We start from the raw sequence: 25,491 nt of genomic DNA on the forward strand, positions 1-25,491 counted from the left end.
TGTGAGAGTGATGTGTGAGAAGCCTCTGAAGGTAGGTCATGGAAACCTGAGAGCTTCACATCACCTTTGAATGAAGCTATGTCTTCAGCATTTTGTGTAACGCTAATTTATAGAACTCAGCCACAGGCAAAAGGTACTTCATAATATTTAACTCAAAGAGCTGCAAAGATCAACTAATTCTAATTAGCAAATGTCTGTTACATACGTTTTTACCACATTAAAAAAAAAAAAAAACGAATTTAAGATGCATCATTTCAGTTGAGGACTCTGAGGTCTACAAACTGTTGCAGTGAGAAAAACAGTGGATTTAAAGTCAGATATCTTGATTCCAATCCCGGTTCCCCCTCTTAACAGTTGTATAATCTGAGACTAGTCGCTTACTGTTTGAAGACCATTTTCTCACCTTGTACTTACGTAAAAGCGCTTCACACAATACAAACTACAATATGGGTGCAAACTTTTACTATCAATTTTGTGACTTTTCCTCATATATATAATTGGTTACTTGCAGAAGATCATAACTACATAAATGGTTCTCGATCTTGACTGCATATTAGAATAGTCTGAGAACCTTCCAATTAAACTTCATTTTAAAAGTAGACTATATTACAAATTAGATTAAATTTAAATTGATTTAAACTGTAGATCTTAGGCCCCATCCCTGACAGGTAAGGGAAAATCTCTAGAAAGCATGGCCTAATTTTTACAAAGCCCAATTAAATGATTTTTAAAAGTCTATTTTGAACTGTCCCAAATCTCTGTTCTCCTTGGTAAATATCAAGAGCTAATAACAATAAATAAAAACATTTTACACAAAACTAAATATTGACCACAAGGGGGAGGAGGTGAATCACTGATTTCTGTGAAACTAGTACAGTCAATGCAAAGTAAGACATGTAAGTGGAATCATTTTTCAATAAATTTCAGTAATATTTTATTGCTAATTTTATATAAAACAAAGCAGTTTGGGGAAGATTTGTAACTTTACAAGCAGTCGAAGGCAGTAACAGGTAAAAAGTAGACAGGAATAGGTTTCCTTCTTTTCCTGAATATTCTGTATCCTCTATACTCCAGAGACATAAAATAGTCCAAAGTAGATAAGAGGGGGGAAAAGGAATCAGCAAAAGGTTAGGTAATTATTAACTAGATAATTAAGAGAAATTGCCCAATGTGTTGCCACTTATTAAAATTATATTTAATCACGGTTTCACCTTCCCTATTATTTCATATCGAAAAAACATGTGAAAGACAAACGCTGTCAAAGTTCCACTGAGTCTTGTCATATTAGCACAACCATTCTGAAGCTAGCTGGATATACCCAAGACTGGAGACCTCTGTTCTCTGCTCTCTAGGATTGGGAAGGTCATCCTGAAACAAGTCCTGGAATTCACCAGAAACAAGTTCCAGTCCTTCAGGCTCCTCTCAGCCTGTGGATAGTTCTATTTTCTTTCATTATACTTGAATCTTAGAAGTACATTTACACAAAATCTGAAAGTGCTGGTTTAAACAGTTACAGAAAATACAAAACCCAAGGCCCTAAATAACTACATATGAGAAATGTCTGAACATCAAGAACAGACATCACAACCAATTTATTTACATATTTCCAACCAACTGGCTGATAATATTCAAATTCCGAGAAACTTTCAACTATATCTCACTCTACAGTGAAACATTATAGACACTAAGTTTCTATTAAAGCAAATTTTAAAAAAAACTAAGAAAAAATGTGTTCAACTACAATATAGTTTAAAAAGCTGATTTAAATAACTCCAAATCTTGATCCAAATTCTTTTTAATGCAAGCCATTTCCCTCGAAGTTTTTTTTTTCTTTTTTCATTTTATTCTCTTACTTCATTGCATACTTATTTGTGAAGTCCCTAAAGATACTCTGGGCCCAGCATGGTGATTGGTCCCCATAAATACCCAATAAATATTTTCTCAACTAAACAAACAGCAGCCAAAAAAATTGATATGATCCTTCAGATTATAAAAGACATGCATGATTTCAAGGGTAGGGATATGTCTTGTATTACTGTATCCACTCCATGGCAGCCCAGTGTCTGAGATAATAGCTTTCTGAATGAATGATAAAGTACAGAAATGGTCCCAAATTTCAAAGGTTTACAAAAAAGACTGGGGCAGATGGTGTAAAAAGCACAAAAATATATGTCTGTCTTTGATTTTAAAATAATGTTGGCAAAAAAATAATTTCAGTACAACTACTCCTCGCCTACCAACTATCTCATTATCAACATTCTGCATTTACGAAAATAGTAAGAAATCTACTCTCTGATTATTTTGTACATTAACGACGTACGTCTGGCAGTAACGAATACCGGGGTGTGAGGCGAGGGTAACGCTGGCTGTGATGGTTAAGTTTATGTGTCAACTTGGCTGGGTCATGATTCTCAGAGGTTTAGCAGTTATGTAACAATGTAGTCATCCGCTGTTTTGTGATCTGATGCGGCCATCCTCCATTTTCACATAACACTGATTTTTGCAGAACAACCCAGTCTTTGGAACCTAACCATGTCAGTAAGGGAGGAGTGGGTGTACATGTCAAATCTATTTTATCTGATATTACCAGGGCATGAGGGAATTCACACAAGGAAATTTTATAGGTAAGTACATTCTATTCAAAATAAATATTAATTTTAGCTGTTTGATATTTATAAAATGCAATACATATTTTCCTTGTGTTCCAAAGAAATTCTTCTGAATTCAATCAATGATAATTCCTATAGATATCCTACGAATATTATGCAAAAAAGGGAGTGTCTTCAGGGCTCTACTAAGTTATCAAAGTGGAGAGACAACCAGTAAGATAGCGTAGAGGGAGAGAAGGGAAACTTTTCAAAGTATGCCTTTTTATACTTCTGGATTTTTGAGAGAGAAGAGAAACTGATGTTGACGTTTCTGGCTTGAGTAATTTGGTGGAAACAAGCACATTTCACCAAGATAGAATACACAGGAGGAAGAAGATTTGTTGAATTGTCTTGTCTTGTGTGGGAGACATCTGAACATGGCAACTTGAGCTGGGGACAGGTTGAATTTTTTGAAGCAGAGATATGTAGTAGGTACTGCATATTTAAGCACCAGAGCTGCTGAAAGTGACCTGAAGGTCAGGAGCAGCTGGAAATCAGCAGACAAACCGTGCCTGGCAAGAGAAATCTGTGAATCCTCTGCATATAGGTGTTACCTGCAGAGGAAAGATGCACCCTTCGCTACCGCCTGAAGCCAAAAAAATTTCCAAAGAAGATATTTATAAGAGTAACACAGAGTGATCTGAACTCCAGGGTAAGAATCTTTGCAGACCAATGGGTAGGGGAGGGGGAAGGCAGAAGGGTAGACTCTGCAGAAAACATGCCCAGAGAGAATATGAAGGCAGGTTCTAGAAGGGACCAAGAACTCCAGCAGGCCAAGGAGTCAGGCCCACTCAAATCAACTCCTGGCTCCAATCTGAGGGCGTAGTCCAACATCCAACCCAGCCTATGGAAGAATATATAACAAGAGAAAGAATTACTACATAGGTGACAACTCCTACACTGGAAGAGATTTCACAAATTATTTTACAAATAAGGAAACAAATTCGAGAAAGTTTAATAGTTTTCTGAGGGTAATATATTTGGTAAGTTGAAGGGCCAAGTTGAGGAGAGGTTAATTCTGAAGATGAAAACTCAAGATGATCTAAGAATCACCTCTGACATTTTTCACTTCCACTAAAGGAATTTCCTCTTAACTTCTAAGAGTATAACCAGAAGAAATTACTATGAAAACTGTAAAATTTCTAGAACTTGTATTGCTTCCCAATATTCGATATTTTTGTTACTTACAATTTGTTGCCCTGTAATAATCACCTGGGAATTGATTTTCAGAGGCAGCAATGAAAGAAAGTGATTATTTCTACTCTACAACCAGTAGAAGTGAGAGGGGAGGAAAGAAAAAAAAACAAGCCTAAGAGACAGAACAGTCATGGCAACTCCATACAGGGCACAAGGGCAGAAAAATGACAAATGAAAGCCTAACTGCGACTAAGGAGTAACAGTTTAAATGGCAAAGAGCCTTTACTGATTTCATAAAATGAGACAAGCCTAAAGGAAACGGTTCTTCTCAAAATAGATTTACTCATAGAACCCCAAATTATTAATAAAGTACATACCAAGAATAGCCCTTCTAATTTCCAAAAAAAAAAAACTACTCAAAAAAAAAAGTGCGATGGAGCTCAGAGGGAAAACTGAGGCCTGGTTTAATGCAGCAAGTGGAATCTACCTTAGAGAGAAGCTTGCATACCTCCAGAACATGCTTGGTCTTAACAAGAAGAACTAGGGAGTGGGCCCAAGGGAGGGGATTAACTACAGTCTGGATCCCTAATCTTTTGGCCTGAAGTAAGCTAGTAAGAGCCTTCCAAAATAGATGCATAAAAGAGCTTGAAAAAAATATTTGAAAATCTTACGTCTGATAAAGGATTTATACTCAAAATACATAAAGAACACTTACAACTCAATAATAAGAACACCAACAACCCAAATAAAAAGTGGGGAAAAGATTTATAGATACTTTTCTCCAAAGAAGATATAGGAATGGCTAATGAACACATGAACAGATGCTCAACATCACTAGTCATTACCAAAACGCACTGCCATCAAGTCAACTGTGACTCACAGCAACCCTATAGGACAGAGTAGAACTGCCCCATTGGGTTTTCCAAGGAGCACCTGGTGAACTCAAACAGCTCACCTTTTGGTTAGCAGCCAAGCTCTTAACTAAGCCACCAGGGTTTCCCACTAGTCATTAAAAAGAAAAAAAAAAGCAAACTCACTGCCGTCGAGTTGATTCCGACTCATAGCGACCCTATAGGACAGAGTAGAGCTGCCCCATAGAGCTTCCAAGGAGCGCCTGGCGAATTTGAACTGCTGACCTCTTGGTTAGCAGCTGTAGCACTTAACCACTACGCCACCAGGGTTTAGGGAAGTGCAAATTAAAACCACAACGAGATACTACTTCACATGTATTGAAATAACTATTAAACACACAAACACACACACACACACACACAGAGGAAAATAACAAGTGTCAGTGAGGGTGTGGAGAAACTGCATCTTCCTACACTGTTTCTGGGTAAAACGGTGCAGCCACTTTGGATAACAACTTGGCAAATGTCCATCAACTAATGGACAAAATGTGGTATATATCCTTACAAAATACTATTCAGCAATAAAAAGGAACAAACTACTGATACATTCTACATACAATAAGGATCAATCTCAAAAACATCATTCTATGTGAAATCAGCCAGCTGCAAAAGATCACATACTGTGTGATTCCATTTACATGAATTGTCCACAATCAGCAATTCCTATAGACACACAATGTAGACTAGTGGTTGTCAGGGACTGGAGTGGATACAACTGGACATGGGAAAAGCTCCTTGGGGTGACGGATTGTTCTCAAATTCAGTTTGTGGTAATGTTTGCAAAACTTTGTAAATTTAACAAAAATCATTGAATTGTACACTTAAAATGGTGACTTCTATGGTATACAAATTACACCTCAATAACCCAAACCCACTGTTGTCCAGTCAATTCTGACTCATAGCGACCCTACAGGACAGAGTAGAACTGCCCCACAGAGTTTCCAAGGAGTGCCTGGTAGATTCGAACTGCCAACCCTTCAGCACTTAGCCACTACACCACCAGGGTTTCCTATACCTCAATAAAGCTGTTAAGAGAACCCGAGTTCCTGAGGTCAAAGGCAGTACAGTGTAGCTGGAAAGGGATCATTTAATGTCCTGTGGTAGAGACAGAACAACTGTAGAGGCCAAAAATGATGACAAGATATAGCTTAACTAGTCAGGCCTTTTGGACAATACAACAGTTACGGTTATTCATGTATTTTGGCAGTTAAGTTTCCTATTAAATACACAAGCTTGTCAATTGTTATATCTGTAGGAACACATGTTCTACCACTGAGGTAGTGACTACAAAGTGCTGGAACGATTCTGGCAGTCTCCCGGTACAGTCATTAACCAGACAAGTGAATCCCTGAACAAAAAGGATCAGAACAGAGAACCATCCCTACTTGAATCGGGTGGAGATTAGTAGTCTAATTTGCCTTCTTGGCTCTGAGTCTGACTAAACCCTATGAAGTAGAGGAAAGCACAGGGGTTGGGAAGCCTCTTTAATTGCATCCTATTTTCAAATGGAATTGCCAAAGAATTGAGACAAAGGACTCAGCAGAATCAAGCACTAGATTCTTTGTGAAAGTGTTAGTTTTGGGAAAACACTTAAAGAGAAGCAAATGAAAGAAGGGGAAATTATCTTCAATTGAAACTTAAGAAGGCATGTCTGTCTCAATGAGGCATGCTAAAAGATAGAATGGTCTGTTCTCCAGGTCTGGAGTAAAAATAGATTTTATTTATGAATATCATTTTAAGGGTACTTTAACCACAAGACATTCCCTGGAGTTAAGATAAACCTAACTTCCTCTGACCATCGGGAAACTGTCAAAAACACAGCTCTCTCAGATTGCAAACAGGAGTGGAAGAGGGAATTCCCTAGGGGCATGCATCCTCCTTGCCTGTGTTACCAAACCACAGATGCCCTGCTCTCCCTGCCCCAGCCCAGTCTCCTTCAATTATACTGCTTATGATGAGCACCTGCCACCTCCATCTGGCAAGCTGGGGGAGAGGAATGGCTGAAAAGCATGGCAGTCTCATTTCTTAGTAAGGTGAGAACTTCTGTTATTGGGCGTTAACTGTGAAGCAATGGAACCAAGTCTGATTCACTGCACTCACAGGGAGCATAGAAGCATGTAGCATTTGGATCTAAGTGATTTTATGGATACATTCTCCCCTCCTTGACTTAAACACACACAAAATACAAATTAAAAAAAAGGGATAAGGGGAAAAAGAGACAGATTCAAGATTTACTGAGCTGTAGTCCTAGTTTTACAGACTGTTCTTTCTGCCTTTGTTTCTTTAACATGTTTTTATCTTTGTCACCAAATGAATATTTCCAATCAAAAGGAGAGGCGGTATATCTTAGTCCTGACTGTAGGATTATACATCAATGAATTGTGGCAGAGTACCCAACAACTATGGTCGTATGTGTAACTAACGCCTGTAGCAGAAAGAGAAGTGCACTGTGGATCATTTCCACAAAGGTCTCTTTTCCCACACTGCCCTCTGGTATTTATTAGACATTCAAGATACAGTAAAGTTTGAGGTTTGCTACAAGTGCATCCAGCCACAGGAATCTAATCTTCTGGACTGAATTAGGTATTGAGTCTAAGAAGATGGTCTCATTGCTACCAAGGTTGCTAATTATGAGTGCCCCCTACTGGAAATGTAGGCCTTTGGCTTGACTGGCCTCCATAAGCAGGAGCCAGATGGCAGTGTGAGAGAAGTGGATAACAGGACAAAACAGGCATGCTGAGGCTGCCAGGCATGGTACAATGGGGCCTAGAGTCCAGCCCTTAGTCGCCAGAGCTGGTCATGGAATGTACTGGTTCGAGGAAGGCAGCTCTATTTTTTTAAAACAAAGTTGCCCTACTGCTCCCCACTAAGTTCCTTTTATTTGGAGACTGTGTCAAACCCTGGATTCCTTTTGCAGAGAGACTCTGGAAATAGGAATGTGACATGTCTAGAGATTCCAGCCTGAGAAATTCCTGTCTAGGAGGGAGGAGGGGAGGAGTATCAAACCTAAATGTCATCTTCTACATTTCTTTATTGGTAAAAATAATTACTACCATTTTTGAGCAGTTACTCTGCATCAGAGACTGACCCTGTTGTGGAATGAAAGGGGCCCTATTGCGTGTGTGTGTGTGTGCGCGCGCGTGTGTGTATTTGAAATATATAACACATTCCATGATTAAAAGTTTAAGGAGCTAGCTAGTGTATAAAAAAAAAAGGAAAATTTCAGGCCTGACAATGCCTTAAAAGTCACATGTTATCCTATAATTTGTTGTCCAAACTGGGACACTTTCAGGAATGAAAAAGGACACTATTAACACTGATAGTAGGACTGTCTCAGCAAAGTGGAACACAGAGTCACCCTATAAGATGGTGTGTCACTTCTCTACTAAAATCTTTCAATGATTCCGCATCACTTTAGAATGAATGTTAAATCACAGGCTATCTCTGTACCTTGGGCACATACCTCAAAAGGGGTGAGAACTTTGATTTTCTCATGTTGCTCTCCCCGCCGCCCCACGCTGCTCACACCTACCAGACTGTAAACTCAAGGGCAAGAGTCAATGTTATGTGCCTAATGCTCTACCTTAATGCTTGACACACACTCAAAAAAAACCCATGCTGTGGAGTCAATTCCAACTCTCAGCGACCCCACGGGGCAGAGTGAAACTGCCCCACAGGGTTTCCAAGGCTGCAGTCTTTACAGACTCAGCCTGCCACATCTTTCTCTCACGGAGTGGCTGGTACGTTCAAACTGCCAACCTTCCGGTTAGAGTTCTTAACCACTGCTCCACCAGGGCTCATTTGACACACACTGAAAACCAAAAACACCAAACCCACTGCTGTTGAGTTGATGATGACTCATAGCAACCTACAGGACACAGGAGAACTGCCCCATAGAGTTTCTAAGGAGCAGCTGGTGGATTCAACCTACCAAACTTTGGTTAGCAGGCACAGGTCTTAACCACTGTGCCACCAGGGGTCCTTGATACACACTAAAAAACCAAAACCTAGCCCATTGCCGTCGAGTAGATTCTGACTCATAGCGACCCTACAGGACAGAGAAATGACCCACAGAATTTCCAAGGAGCGCCTGGTGGATTCCAACTGCCAACCTTCTGGTTAGCAGCTATCTCACTTCACTACTATGCCACCAGGGTTTCTGCACTCAGTAAATATGGTGGATAAGCTGACTAAATGGCATAGTAAAATTCATGGTTATTCATCTTCCACCCAACATCATAATGTATTGCAGACTTCCCTCCCTCTGTGCTCTTCCCACTCACATCCTGCATTTCCCAGCTGTCATTTCCTAGCTATATTACTGTAAGGAAGTTATTTAACCTCTCCGCACTCAGTTTCCTCATCGATGTAACGGGAGTAGTAATAGTACACGCTTCACAAGATTATTAGGAAGATTAAATGAGCTACTGCATGTAAAGTGCTTTAAGCAATGTCTGTCTCCGGTAGGTGACATCCAGTAAGCTCCACTGGGGCAGCGATCTTTGTCCCTCTGTCCACTGCCCAGCACCTGGAACGATGCCTGACAGGGCAGACAGTAAGTATGCTGAAAGTTGAGTAAAGATGTATTTCTCTTCCATGTACTTTTCTCCAATCCCTTGCTTTGGCCCACCAGTGCCATACACTCTATATCCCACACACATCCATCTCTCCAACGACAAAACACCGGCACAATTCTCCTACTATTTAAAATGGGTCACTGTTAACTATCAAGCTTTCTACATCAGCAGTCAGAACACTTCTCCTGAAACAGATTTCATAATAGTTCTGAGTTGCCTGCCTACCAGCTGTTTAAATACAGGCAACAACTGAGGGCTAGAGAACAGTCCCATGAGCTACTGTAAATTTAGGATGCATGCAGGAGCTAACTATAACTATCAGGGTCAGGGCTGGGAATAAGAAGATTATGGCCTTGTGTTTTTGCATTTAAGTAAGGAACATCACTACTCTGAGTATACACATTCAAACATATCCAAAGTTTCAAACCCTGTAAATCACATACAATAATATAAACTCAGCTTAATTTATTTTAAAATAGAGTTTTACAAAAATAAAATTACCTAAAATTAAGCCCACCATTGTACTTAAATATCCGGTTCCACTTCCCAGGTTAAGAAATGACAATCCTGGCTGAAGTTTCAATGCTTCCATAACTTCAGAATAAATGCAAGGGGCTGACAAATGGATGTTTCCATGCTTCCAGGCCAAGTCTTTGTAAGCATTGTCTCTGTAGCCCTCCAAATAGTAATCTCCACGGTCAATAGCTCTGAAGGCCTGCTCCACTCTTTCAGTGCGGATATACTGAGCTTCTTTTAAGTTGTCAATTAAATCATCATTATCTTCTCCAGCACTCACAGCTCCCCCCATGATTGTATTCAAATCAAATCATAAATTAAAAAAAATAAAATAAAATTAGCAGAAATGGCTTCCACAACGGTGTGGCTTGTTTTCCTCTTAATATTGCACTTGATTTCCAAATGCATTAATCCTGGAAGAATAAAAACAAAGAGGTTTAAATTAATGGTCAAAAACAAAACAATTCTGGTTTATTAAATACATAAGAGTCATTACAACTAACTAGTATTTCTCAAGGGTATACTCTGTACCAAGCATTGTGTTAAGCTCCTTACATGTATTATTTTATTAAATTCTTTTAACAACCCAGTAAAGTAGTTTAAGTATTATCTCATCTTCACAGATTGGAAACGGGGACACAGAGATGTGAAAGTTAAGTAAGTCATCTAATACTGTGATTTTCATTACGGTAGCTATTAACCACACATGGCTAGTCAGATTTAATTACAATAAAACACAAAATTTAGCTACTCAGGTTAGCAGTCGAGAGCTTAACCACTGCCAACACCAGGGCTCCTAGTCACATCTCAAGTGCTTAATGGCTACACGTAGCTGGTGGCTACCATACTGAACAGAGATGTATTACCTAATAATCAAAAAACCCAAACCCAGTGCCATCGAGTCAGTTCTGACTCATAGTGACCCTACAGGACAGAGTAGAACTGCCCCACAGAGCTTCCAAGGAGCACCTGGCGGATTCGAACTGCTGACCCTCTGGTTAGCAGCTGTAGCACTTAACCACTACGCCACCAGGGTTTCCTGTATTACCCAAAAAACAAGGTTAAGTACATGTTTACGGCACTGGGATCAACAAAACAGGGTACCAGTTGTCCCAAACAAAGACCCATAAATGCCAGACAGGCCACAAGGAAAACCAAGCAGCTCACTGGAAGGGAACTGACAGGACACTAAATGAAAAAGATACCATTTTATAAATTTTGTATACAATAACAATTTTATTTTCATTTCCAACCAATCGGATATAACCTCACATTCGGTTCTCTCTTGCCAACCACATGAGAACAAGCCAGCAGCACTATCATCACATGACTCGTGATGTATCTGGTCCTAAGCAAAGCAAACCAAAACGCGTCTTCAGATCGAGTACACCCTTGCATTTGTATCACGCTCTTTGCGATTGCTCTTGCCCCCTTCAGGTAACCAGCAGTAGTTGAATGAACTGTGAAGATGCAGCACCAAAGGACAGAAAGTGAGTGCACAAGTTTTCAGGTATTATTTCAAGATGAAAAACACTTGTGGAAATCTGTGAAGGGCCCGCTAACAAACATCGTATGACAAACGAATGAAATTATGTCCGACTGCCTTGTGAGTACTAGTTCTTTTGACTATCTCAGACCTGAAGAACAAAATTGTATGTTTCAAATCAATTTTTCTTACTAATTTTCAAATACAAATTTTTGTGTTAACATCCAAAGTCAAAAGTAGTTTATTTTATAAATTTACTTGTTTTACAAATTTTATTTATTTTCAATTATTCACATTTATATCCTACAGCAGAAACAAATTTAAAAAGTGACATAATTTTATATCCAGGTAAAATGAAATCACAAGTAGGTGGTGTACAAAAACTAAAGCCTGAGGATTTGTGAATCCCTAAAGACAATTCCACAATTAACCTCCTTTTTAAAACACAATGTGTTAGAAGAGACTTCTTCTGTTGAACGCTCAAGTTTAATGGGTGCAAATCATTGCACTAGTACTGCTAGTATTGTAATTACTAATCCAAAAGAAAACCAAACCCGTTGCTGTCAAGTCGATTCCAACTCACAGCGACCCTACAGGACAGAGCAAACTACCCCACAGGGTTTCCAAGGAGGAGCTAGTAAATTTGAACTGCTGACATTCTGGTTAGTAGCTGAGCTCTTAACTACTGTGCCACCAGGGCTCCAGAATTACTAGTAATCAATAAATTAATTATATTCTATTAATTTTTTATATAAAATAAATACTATATACCAATAAATAGTTGATAAATTACTAATAGCAATAAGAATATAACAGAATTTGTTCTAAATTCTGCATCTATTCCCTTGCTGTAGTAAAAAAACTAATAATGGTGTACAAAGTGAAACTATTGTAGAATCTGAAATTGTCATATCTGCAGACCCCCAGTAATACAGAATGATTTTTCTCCTAATGATGTAAATTATTGGATCAGAAGTGGGTCAAGTGATTATTAACATCACAGTGACCATTTGAAAATTCATGCTGAAAATGTCTGGCTGGGAAACAAACAAGGATCTGTAGCCAGAATACATTTCTAGGGTGCAAAGCTAATGGAGAAAATTATAAGAGGAAACAGCTACTGTATTCTCCATCAGGTGGCTCTGTATATTGGTTTGTTTACAAACCACTCAGTCTTAAATCAGTTAATTCTCTATTTGCTACAGATGGGTTTAGCGATTAGTGCATATGATTGATAAGCGTGAAACTAGTTCAATTCACAGAGATTGAATGCTGTCATATTTAAACCGAAGACATGGTTTTGACTTAATTCATCAAGTGGAAACAGAAATTAATGAAGAACGTCAGTAATGGAAAGCCGTTTTGCAATGTGCTGTTGCTGTCCTAACAATTGCAAAACATGGACTACCTTTTCATGGAAGAAATGAAGTGTTTGCATGCCCACAAAATGGACATTTTGGGGTTTCCTTGAACTTCTTGCTTAGTTTCATCCATTTTTAGCAGGTCACATCTCAAAATGGTAACACAAGAAAGGGCAATGTGTGAACAATTAATAAACTTAAGCGATAACGTTCAACTACTTTCTGTGAAATAAGTATAGTTCAGTATCTCCGTTTGTAGATTCCACTCCAGCTCTTACTCATACAGATCAGAGAAGTATTGTTCTAAGATACGTGCCAACAGATGAAAAGCCTGTCGAGCGATTTACTAGCTTAAAAAGTCATAATGGTAAAGAAACTGCAAATCACATACTTCATTATGTGAAGTTGGCAAAACGGATTTTTCTAAGTGCAGTGGCGAGTCCTATGACAATGCTGCCAATATGTCAGGACATTATGAAAGCGTGCAACAGGAAATTTTAGAACATAATGAATATGACACTTCATACTACGTGTTATACATTCACTTAATCTTGTAGGGCGTAACGCAACAGACTGTTGTCTGGAAGCAGTTCATTTTTTTTTTCGACTGTTCAGTTACTCTACACATTCTCTGCTGCCTCTACTCACCGATGGGCAGTTCTTAAAACATATTTAGACAATGATCGAGTATTAAAATGTCTTTACAATATACCTGGGAAGCACATGCAACAAATGCAATCCTGGAATCACACACTCAGATTCTAGATACAGTAGAAAATACTGCTGAAGACTAGATAAAAAAAAAAGGAAATATCAAAAAAGAAGCTGAAAACATCACCAACAAAATGCAAACATTAGACTATGTATTTATGTTGGTTATGTAGAATAATACATCGCAGCATTTTCATTGATGAGTCAAGCTCTCCAAGATTCAGAAGTAAATTTAAAGACATGCCCAGATCTCTATGAGCATTAATAGGGTATTTACATAACCTAAGGAGATTTTGAAAACACAACAAATCAAACACTACCAAATACTGATTATCAAGCAGTTCACCACCACAGAAGCATAAGAAACAAGTAAATGACAGATGTGCTCTAGAAGGATCACTGAGTACCAGAGATCGATTCGCAGAACCACATACTTCACCATCACCGACACGCTTGAATATTGCATGAAAACAAGAGTGAAGGTGTATGATGTTCTTTCAAACAGATTTTCCTTCTTAAACAATGTGGATATACCTGATGAAGAATGCATGAAGGTATGTAAGCAATTAATGCAGGCTTATCCTAATGATTTAAATACAAACCTTTATGGAGAAGTGCGACAATTTCATTCTTACATGAGAACTAAGTTTACAGCTTCAGAACGACAAATTTCACTCATGTAGGCACATGTATGATTCCATGAAAAAAAAAATAGAAGACAAAATACAATGCATATTTCCCAATGACAAAACTGCTTTACGCATACTCCTAACATAAATTATCACAAACTGCACAAAAGAACACTCATCTTCATCCTTAAAGAGACTTAAAAACCCTCACCTTACACCGATTCAAAAAAGACTCGATTCATTATCCTTAATATGTATATATAAAAAAAAAAAAAACCCAGTGCATGGACATAGTTATTGTTAGTCAGCTTTGATGAAATCACTGAAGAATTTTTAAGAGCGAAGAATAGAAATGTTTTTAATTACAACGTATTAGAAATGAAACATCCATCTAAAACTAAAATATAGTAATTTCTTGTAATATTTATTTCCTGGCCATTAAATTTTCTTTTATGACATCTTTGCATTTGTTCATTTATAATTACAGCATTTATTACTAAACAAGCATCAAAACTGAAGTATGAGCCTTGTGATGGTTAAAGTTGTGTGTCAACTTGGCTGAGCCATGATCCTCCGTGGGTTGGCAGTTATGACATAGTTTGGTAGCTTTTTAATGATGAGATCTGATACAATGTGATCAACTCCATGATGGGAGCTCCTGTGAGTACCGTTATCAGTTGAAAGGGAGCTTCCTTGTGGTTGTGGCCTGCACTCAATATAGAGGAACTTTCTGGCAAGGCTCATGGGCTTTTGCTCACACTCTATCCTGCAGCTGGCTCCTGTTCATCTGACCTCTGGTTCTTAGGACTTGAGCTAGCAGTTTACCTGCCATCTGCCTGCCAAAATTAGGATCTGGAGGTCTTCACAGCCTGTGAGCCAGAGCCCTGCTGTCTGACCTGCTGACCTTGGGTTTGCCAGCTCCTGTGGCTATGTGAATCAGAAGCCTCCAGGCTGATCCATGAACTTGGGACGTTCCAGCCTCTACAACTGGGTGAGCCACTTCCTTGAGAATCATGACCCCTCAATCAATTCCCAGACTTGAACGAGTTTACAGAGCCACAACCCCTTGAATGAAGGGAAGACCAGAGGCCAGGTCCCCTTGAGGAAAAACTCTACTACACTGACAAAGATCTATACTGTTAATCTTTCTACCCTAAACTGACAAAAATTTATACTATTAACCTTGATTTAATATATATAAACCTCTCTCTACATATATTGATATGCTTCATGGTTTTGCTTCTCTAGAGAACCTAGCCTAAGAAATTTAGTACTGACAAAGGTTCTCGAGAAACAAAATTATAAAAATGAGCTTTTTAAATTGGTTCTAAAGTCTGGTTAGTCTTAAAGATGTTGATGACACTGCTTCCAGTAGTAAAGAGGGCACTGCTGATACACAGCATGAAGTGGCAATACAAATACAAAAACCATAACCACTAACAGATCAGGTATTGGTGAGAGGTCAGGCTCTGGGTGATCATTTATGTTTGATACCTTTAATTCTGTCATAATGAGAAGTATAAGAAAGCTGGTTGGTCGGTCCTACTTTCACTAGACAAAGTGGTAAAAGAAAGAGATGAGTTCAGGGCTTCAGAGTCAAAGCTCAAAGAGCTGCATAAACCACCTCTTTCAAGGTTTCCACTTGCACCTTGAAAGAAAGCCTTATTTCTTGCAGTAACAGAGTTGATATTGCCGAAAACCAAACCAGAATTTTTTCATAAGAGTGGCTGAATTACCAGCTGAATTCCCAACCTCAAGTGGTGTCTGAAGTTAAAGTGAGGGCATTGATTAGGAAGAAATGGGATCCTGAAACTTCGGATGGGGACACGTAGGCAGATAATCAGGAAGCTGAGAACACTGAGCCCTAAATTCCCTTAAATCACTCTTGCCAATAGCCCTCTCACTCCATTTGAAGAGATTATTCCATCTTAGTCTGCTAAGCCACCCTACCTAGTAAAACCATTAGCCCTTCCACTCCTATCTGATGAGATTAACCCAGCTGTGTCTAAAGGGCCTTTGTCTGAGTCATTGCCTAGGGTATCAACTGAGGCCAATGGCTTACTAGACAATGCTGCATGTTTTCAAAACACATCCCCACCACCCATGTCGGCTTCTACACTTATAACTAGATTTGAGTCCCAAAAGTTGAACTACAAAGTATGACCCAAGAGGAGATATGCACAGTCCAAAATAACTGCTTGACTTCTCTAGTGTGTACAAACAGCAACCTGGGGAATATGTGTGAGAATGGCTATTAAGCATGTGGGATAATTGGGAACAGAACATAAAGATAAACCAGTTTGAATTTATTGATATGGGCCCACTAAGCACAGATTCTTCATTCATTGTTTCAGCTTGAGAGGTTAACAAATGACCTAATAGCTTATTTGGCTGGGTCACTAAAGCATGTATTATGCAGGGGCCTACACTAAATCAAGTAGAAGTACCAGACTTGCGTTGGTATACTGCAGAAGAAGGTATCGAAAGGTATAGGGAAATTGGCAACGTTAGAGTTGCTTTATCAGGTTAGACTCACAGACCCACACATGGGAGTCATACCTTTTACCACAACAATGAGGAACAAATTTATAAGAGGAGCCCCAGCATCCCTGAAGAGTGCTGTGATTGCTCTTTTACGTTAAGTCAGATTTGTCAGTGGGAAGTGCCCTAACTGAATTAAGACCTCTAACTACACTGGAGCTAACTAGATCCCATGGTAGTAGGTCCTAAGTGCTGCCGCTCAATTGACAAAAACAAGGTGGACGTGGTTACTGTATTGGGCAGCTGAGGCAAAGCAGCAATCAGAATAGTCTGACTTGAATGGACTTACGGCACTGGCTACAGAGTCATGGTGTCCCAAGATGTGAAACAGGAAATCTGCTAAATACTTACTTGATCTGTACAAGCAGAAGAATTCTAGGTCAAGTGAACAGCAGTCTGACACAAATCACCAGAATAGAGAATCTGGCCCCTCAATCAATTCCCAGACTTGAACAAGTATAAAGAGACACAACCTTTTGAAGGAAGTGGAGGACAGAGGCTGGGTCCCCTTGAGGAAGGACCCCACTACAGTGACAAAAATTTATACTATTAATCTTCCTCCCAACCTTCCCCAAAGGGTTTTACAGGCTTTTACTATAGTGACTGTTCACTGGGGAAAAGGAAACAATCAAAATTTTCAGGGATTATTGGATACTGGCTCTGAAAAGACACTAATTCCAAGAGCGCTGAAACGCCACTGTGACTCACCAACCAGAGTAGGAGCATATGGAAATCAGTTTAGTAATGGAGTCTAAGCTCATGTCTGTCTCACAATAGGTCAGGTGGTCCCCTGAACCCATCCTGTAGTGATTTCACCAGTTCCAGAATACATAATTGGAACAGGTATATTCAGCAACTGGCAGAACTGCCATGCTGGATCTCTGGTACATGCAGTAAAGGCTATTATGGTAGGAAAAGCCAAGTGGGAGCATTTAGAACTGACCCTATCTAGGAAAACAGTAAACCAAAAGCAATACCTAATTCCTGGAGGGATTGCAGAGACTAGTGACACCATCAATGACTTAAAGGATGCAGGAGTAGTGATTACCACCATGTACACATTCATCTCGCCTATTTGGACAGTGCAAAAAACGGATCTTTGAGAATGACAGTGGATTATTTTAACTTAACCAGGAGGTGACTTCAACTGCAGCTGCTGGTCCAGATGTCATTTCAGTGCTTGAGCAAAATGATACATCTCCTGGTACCTCGTATGCAGGATTGATCTGGCTAATGACTTTTCTCCATACCTATTTCAAATGACCAACAGAAATAGTTTGCCTTCAGCTAACAAGACCAGCAATACACCTTTAGTATCCTACCTCAAATCCTACCCCAAGGGCATATTAATTCTCCAGCCCTACATCAAAATTCAGTCCACAGTGACCTTGATCACCTTTCTCTTCCACAAGACATCACACTGGTCCATTACACTGATGACAGTAAGTTGACTGGACCTAGTAAGGAAGAAATGTCAATGACTATGGACTTATTGGTAAAGTATTTGCATGCTAAAAAAAAAAAAATGTGCTTGCTAGAGGGCAGGAAATTAATCCAACAAATATTCAGCCACCATCCACCTCAGTGAAATTTCTGTGGGTTCAGTGGTGTGGGGTATGCTGAGATACTCTTTCTAAAATGAAGGATAAGTTATTGAATCTGGTCCCTCACACAACTAAAAAGGAGACACAACACTTAGTGGGCCTCTGGATTGTGGAGGCAACACATTCCACATTTGGGTGTGCTACTCCAGCCTATTTATCAAGTGACTCAAAAAGCTGCTAGTTTTGGGTGGCACCCAGGACAAAAGAAGGCTTTGCTACAAGTTCAGATTGTTGTGCAAGTGACTCTGCCACTTGGGCTGTATCATCTGGCTGATCCAACGGTGCTAGAAGCGGCAGCAGCAGACAGAGATGTTGTCTGGAGACTTTAGCAGGCCCCTATTGATGAATCTCAGTGCAGACCCTTAGGATTCTGGAGCAAAGTCCTGCCATTCTCTCCATATAACAACTTCCTTTTGAGAAACTGCTTTTGGCTTCTTATTGGGCCTTAGTAGAGACTGAACATTTAACCATGAACCACCAAATCACCATGTGGCCTGAGCTGCCCATCATGAACTGGGTCTTGTCTGATTCACAGAGCCATAAAGTTGGACCTGCACGGCAGTACTCCATCATTAAACATAAGTGGTATATATGAGATCACACCCAAGCAGGACCTGAAGGCACAAGTAAGTTGCATGAGGAAGTGGCCCAAATTCCCATGGTCTCCACTCCAATCACATTACCTTCCATATCCCAGTCTGCAACCATGGCCTCATGGGGAGTTCCTTATGATCCGTTGACAGAGGAAGAGAAAACTTGTGCGTGGTTTACAGATGGTTTTGCCTGATATCCAGGCATCACATGAAAGCAGCACTACAGCCCCTTTCTGGGACCTCCCTGAAGGATAGCAGTGAAGGGAATTCCTCCCATTGGGCAGAGCTCTGAGCAGTGCACCTGGTCATCACTTTGCTTAGGAGGAGAAATGGCTTAGGATGAGAAATGCAACGGTATACTAATTCATGGGCTGGAGCCAATGATGTCGCTGGAGGGTCGGGGTGCGGAAGGAATATGTTTGGACAGTGGGAAACAAGGAGGTATGGGGAAAAGATATGTGGACAGACCTCTCTAAGTGGGCCAAAGAAGTGAAGGTATTTTTGTCTCATGTGGATGCTCAACAAAAGATGACCTCACAGAAGAGGATTTTAACAATCAAGTGCACAGGATGACGCATTCTGCGGGAACCGGTCACCTTCTTTCCCCAGCCAGTCCTGTCGTTGCTCAATAGCTCATGAGCAAAGTGGCCACGGTGGCAGGGATGGAGATTATGCACAGGATCAGCAACATGGACTTCAACTCAAAAAGGCCGACACAGCTACTGCTACTTCCGAGTGCTCGATCTGCCAGCAGCAGAAATCAACAATGAGTCCCCAATATGGCACCATTCCCTGAGGTGATCAGCCAGCAACCTGGTGACAGCTTGATTACATTGGACCACTTCCATCATGAAAGGGCAGCGTTTAGTTCTCAGTAGAACACATACTCTGGAGATGGATTTGCCTTCCCTGTATGCAATGCTTCTGCCAAAACTACCGTCCACGGACTTACACATAATATCATATCCATCATTATGGTATCCCACACAGCATTGCCTTGGATCAAGGGACTCGCTTCACAGAAAATAAAGTGCGGCAATGGGCCCATGCTCATGGAATTCATCGGTCTTACCATTTTCCCCATCATGCTGAAGGTGACCATCCTGAAGCTTGATAGAACAATGCAGTGGCCTTCTCAAGATTCTAAAGACATAATTACAGCACCAGCTAGATGGTAATACCTTGCAGGGTTGGAGCAATGTTTTCCAGGAGGCTGTATATGCTCTAAACCAGCATCCAACATATGTTGCTCTCTCTCCTATCATTAGGATTCATGGGTCCAGAAATCAAGGGATGGAAATGGGAGTGGCACCACTCAAAATTACCCATAGTGACTCACTCACAAAATTTTAGCTATGCTCTGCAGACCTAGATGTCTTAGTTACAAAGGAAGGAATGCTCCAATCTGGAGACACATCCATGATTCCAATGAACTATAAGAATGCCACCTAGCCACTTTGGTCTCTTATGTTTCTGGATCAAGAGGGAAAGAAGGGAGTTGCCATATTAGCTGGTGAGATTGATTCTGATTAACAACACGAAATCAGATTGATATTACATAATGGAGGTAAAGAAGAGTGCGTCTGGAACAGGAGATCCCTTAGGGTGTCTCTTAGTACTACCATGTCCTGTGATTAAAGTCAATGGGAAACTACAGTAACCCAATTCTGACATGACTACTACTGGCCCAGACCCTTCAGGAATAAAGGTTTGGGTCACCCCACCAGGCAAAGAACCATGACCAGCTGAGATGCTTGCTGAGGGCAAAGAGAATACGGAATGGGTGGTGCAAGAAGGTAGCTCTAAATACCTGTGTTGGCCATGTGACCAGTTGCAGAAATGAGGACTGCAACTGTTAGGAGTATTTCTTCCTTCTATATGTGTATCAAATATTTTTGTTTTCTTCACTTATATAAGATAAAAGCAGGGCTAATGAGTTTTCACTTGTATGCACATTAGTTGTATCATGTCAGGCACAAGTATGACTTCTGTCTTTATTCAAAGATTATGTATGGTTTAAGGAGATGTGTACAGGTGCCAAGGTGATGAGGGGTCGATTGTTATGGTTAAAGCTGTGTTGTCAACAAAAAAAGACCAGAGTTACTGGTCTGACAGAGACTGGAGAAATGCAGAAAATATGGCCCCAGGACACGCTTTTAACTCAGTACTGAAGTCATTCCTGAGGTGCACCCTTCAGCCAAAGATTAGACAGGTCCATAAAACTTAAAAAGACTAAAGGGGCACACCACCTCAGGGGCAAGGACAAGAAGGCAGGAGGGGCCAGGAAAGCTGGTAACAGGGAATGCAAGGTCAAAAAGGGGAGAGTGTTGACACGTTGCAGGGACGGCAACCATCTCACAACACAGTATATGTATTAATTGTTTAAGGAGAAACTAATTTGCTCTGTAAACCTTGATCTAAAGTACAATAAAAAGCAATCAAAAAAGCCACTTCTTAGGTCACAAAGTTAAAAGTGAGCAGGAACTTTGAAAACATGTAGCCCAACCCCTTTATCTGATACAGGAGGAAAAAGAACCCCAGAGAATCTAGATATTTGTCTCTGAGAAAGACACATTCCTTTTATTAAAGAAGAGATAAAACTTGTCAAAAATCTCAAAAAATGAAGATGTGAATAAAGAAAAACACTTCAAAGGTCTCTTCATTCTCACTGTGAGGTTGGCAGTATTACGAGGACCATCAGGGTAGAAAAGGGTGGTGAATAAAAGATGGGGAGGGCAATTCTTTTCCAAGAAAGGCAAGCTAGCCTGATGGAAACACAGACTGTTTATTCTAACTTGAAAAGGAAAATACTGTGGGAATAATCATTTTCAGAATTACGATCTAAAAAAGCAAAACAATGTGTCTAGATTAGAGATGTATCAGTCATTTGGAAATGGTTTTCTAAGGGATTTATGTTATCACTAGTGGCCTCCAAAATTCTTATCTCTGGGGCTGTAGCTCAGGCCTCCTGGGGAGGTGACAGAGATCATTTTGTTAAAGTGGGGAAAGTGTGTCTGAGAAGCGATTGTGTTGAGTTTAGACATCACCAGAATATAGCTATAATGTAAAAGGACAAGCTAAAAATAACACCCTCAACAACAAGAAAAAAAAAAATTGTGTGTCAGCTTGGCTGGGTCGTGATCCTTAGTTGTTTGGCAGTTATGATGTAGTCTGGCAACTTTTTAATCATGTAAGTACCTCCACGACGAGATCTGATATAATGTGATCAAGTCCATGACGGGATCTGCTGTGAGTAGCCCATTGGTTGAAAGGGAGTTTTCCTGTGGGTGTAGCCTACATTCAATATAGGTGAACTTTCTCACAAGGCTTATAGAGGCTTTTTCTTGCTCTTGACTCTGTGGCTGGCTCCTGTTCATCTGACCTCTGGTTCTTGGGACGTGAGCTAGCAGCTTATGTGCCATCTGCCTACCGATACTGGGATCTTTTAGTCTCTAAGGCCTGTGACCCACAGCCCTGCTGTCTGACCTGCCTATCTTGGGTTCCCCAGCCCCTATGGCTACATGAATCAGAAGCCTCCAGCCTGACCCATGGACTTGGAACATTTCAGCCTCTACAACCACATGAGCTACTTCCTTGATATAAATTTCTATCTATATGTATTTATATGCTTTACTGGTTTTGTTTGTCTAGCGAACCCACCTAAGAAAAGCTGTTTAAAGCAAAATTGATGAAAGTCAATTTTTCATCAAAAGAATTTTACATTGATTGTTGAAACAACTAAGTTCACTGACTCATTTTCTTTGTTATAGAATGTGAAAAATTCTTTTTATAAAAAATGTGGTATAGAGTAAAAATCTTAGTACACCACATCCACTAGAAAGTTTATAATACAGTTCATCTCCTTCTGCTAAAATGGCATATGTCACTTTTGTCTTCAACTGGTAATATTATATAATCACACTTAAAAAGTTACATCATGGATAGATAAGACACACAGAGACATACATATATACATGTACATATACATAACTCACCTATCTCGTTTGAAGTGAAAGTAAGCAGAGAAGGAGGCACCACAGATTATCAGTGTTTAGGGCCCTGGCATGCCTTAATCTGGGCCTGTGGACAGTGCTGTCTTAGGAAGTGACACCGCTGGGATTCAATCCTAGGGCTGTCTGCATCCAGAATTTAGGTGTTCCATGTGGCTTTTTATATAGTATGATAATCCTAGTTTAATATGCATGAGTCACTTGATTGATTTAAAATTCCTGAATTGAAAAATCCACTAACAATTCCAAATTGCACTACATAAATTCAAAATGTTAAGATGGAGAATAATATACCCAAACACTGAGTACCAAGTGTAAAAACAAACAAAGCCACATGTTAGTTTAAGCACTGGAACATGTTTTTAACACACACACACACACACACACACACACACAAATAATTACTTCTTCAACAAATCAAGCTTAGCATCTTTCAACAGAAATGTTAACTGCAAATTAAGTTAAATAATTTCAATATATAACACTAAATAAACAAGCTTTATTCAACTATAGCTGACAAGTAAATTAATAAATTGAGGGGAAAGAAAGTGAGAAATGAAATACCCATGACCAAAGGCAGAAGTTATGGCAGCCACCCCTAGCAAGGCTGTACCGCCAGTTTTGGCTTTAGAGAAGACATGCAATCAGGGCCTCGAGCTTCTTCAGGTGCTCCCAGACCTCTGGCACTGCTGCCCAGATGCTGTTGGGGCAGCTCCCTCACCAGAGCCCGTCACATCACCTTTGTCTCCCTCATCCTCTCCTATGTCATTAAGAATTTTCTGAGTAAATACTGTGAACTTACACCACACTCATATTTAACTTATTCAAACTCATTTATACAAACTTGAAGGTCTCCACCGCCTGCCAATGCAAACAAAGATAATTTAAAAACCACCACGGGTTTACAACATCCTTCTCCTCGATGAATATATATCCTAGCATGTACTGCAATGGGAGATATCAGTCTGCTGTTTCTTCAAAAGGTCTTAATTCTGAAATCCTCTTATAACTTGAGCATCCCAACTCATTGACTACAATCTTAGCGTTTATTTTTTTTAATGGCATGGTTTCTAACCTCATCTGGCACTCAAAAAAGAGTGAAGTTTTTCCAAAAAGCAAAGAAAACAAGGCTATCCTAGACTCATGGGGAGACAGTCTGTCAGTCTCCAGTGCAGCACCTGCCTAAGGATTTTACAAGAGCAATTCTGACTACACAGGTAACTACTGTAAATGCTACAAGTTGCTAGTTAGGAGAAGTATTTCCCTCGTACAGGTTCTAGGGCTTAAGAAGGACTTGACCATTCTCAGGTTCCTCTGAACTGTATCCTATCCAAAAAATATCACAGCAAAATTAACAAACATGATGTTACCACATGGAAGCCCACACTCTCAGTGTAAACAAGAATGACCATCATTTGCTGATAGGCACTGTACCGTTATCTGTGTATAATCTCATTAAAAATTACAATAAGCCTATGAGGAAGGAAGAAGAGTTGACACGTTTGAATTGTGATGTTGGCGAAGAATATTGAATATACTATGCACTGCCAAAAGAACAAACAGATCTGTCTTGGAAGAAGAGCGGCCAGAATGCTCCTTAGAGGCAAGGATGGCTAGACTGCGTCTTACATACTTTGGACATGTTGTCAGGAGGGATCGGTCGCTGGAGGAAGACATCATGCCTGGCAGAGTACAGGGTCAGCGGAAGAGAGGGAGACCCTCAACAAGGTGGATTGACACAGTGGCTGCAACAATGAGCTCAAGCATAACAACGATTGTAAGGATGGCGCAGGACCAGACAGTGTTTCCTTCTGTTGTGCATCGGAACTGACTCAAAGGCACCTAACAACAACAACATGAGGAAAGCATTAGTATGCCCACATTTGCATGAGAAAACATCTACTAAGCAGTAAAGTGCTACAATGCTGGAGCCAGTTACTATAGGAGCCAAGAGAAACTCAAATCGGGGATGTAACCTGGGGATCAAGTATCTGACTCTAAAGGCATGAGCTATGTAGTACAGTTGAAGGAGTGGGGGAGTTGTAAGCTGAGGAAACAGCTGGCACTGAAGCAAGAGCGCACAGGGTGCTTGTGAAAAACTACCTGCAGTTTAGCGCTTTCAGGCACCATAAAGGACACTTACCTTACAGGACAGTGATTTTTTTTTTTAAACCCAGACCCGTTTGAGAATCTGAGTGATTTACAGATCCTGTAAGTCAGAACTGACTCAACAGCAGTGGGTTTGGTTTTTGTGGGTTCGGCCCTATTAAAAAGAAGCCCTGGTGGTGCTGTGGTTAAAGTGCTCAGCTGCTAACCAAAAGGTCAGTGGTTCAAACCCACCAGCTGTTCCACAAGAGAAAGATGTGGCAGTCTGCTTCCGTAAGGATTTATAGCTTTGGAAATTCTATAGCGCAGATCTACTCTGTCCTTACCAGGTTGCTATGAGTCAGAATCGACTTGATGGCAATGGGTTTGTTGTTGTTTATCCCTATTCAAAAAATAAACAAATGAAAATTTTGCATACAATTTCAGAAGGTGCCTTAGTCCCAAGAAACCAGAGTCTACTCTGATTTTAGAGCATCTACTTTTTTTTTTTTTACTACAAGCAACAGAGAGCCAGTCAGAGATTTTAACCATGGAGGGCAACTCACATTTTCATTTTACAAAGTGCATCCTGTGTGACTTAATCTGTTTACAGAAAGGCCTATTTCGTCCTCAGAAAGATGGGAAAAGCATCACCCAGTTCACAAAAGGTAGTGCAAGATTT

General features: G+C 40.1%; 1 protein-coding gene across 6 annotated transcripts in view; it reads right to left on the bottom strand.

Moving 5' to 3' along the window:
* PCMTD1 (protein-L-isoaspartate (D-aspartate) O-methyltransferase domain containing 1) overlaps positions 1–25,491 on the bottom strand; it is a 118,900-nt gene that overhangs the window by 33,843 nt on the left and 59,566 nt on the right. For all 6 annotated transcript variants that reach the window (XM_064270408.1, XM_064270409.1, XM_064270410.1 and 3 more), the window contains one exon: positions 9,775–10,202. In XM_064270408.1, the coding sequence (XP_064126478.1) occupies positions 9,775–10,081 (307 nt within the window). In that variant the 5' untranslated portion in view covers positions 10,082–10,202. The remainder of the gene's footprint in view (positions 1–9,774; positions 10,203–25,491) is intronic.

This window comes from Loxodonta africana, chromosome 18, assembly GCF_030014295.1.
Source record: "Loxodonta africana isolate mLoxAfr1 chromosome 18, mLoxAfr1.hap2, whole genome shotgun sequence".
NCBI lineage: Eukaryota > Metazoa > Chordata > Mammalia > Proboscidea > Elephantidae > Loxodonta > Loxodonta africana.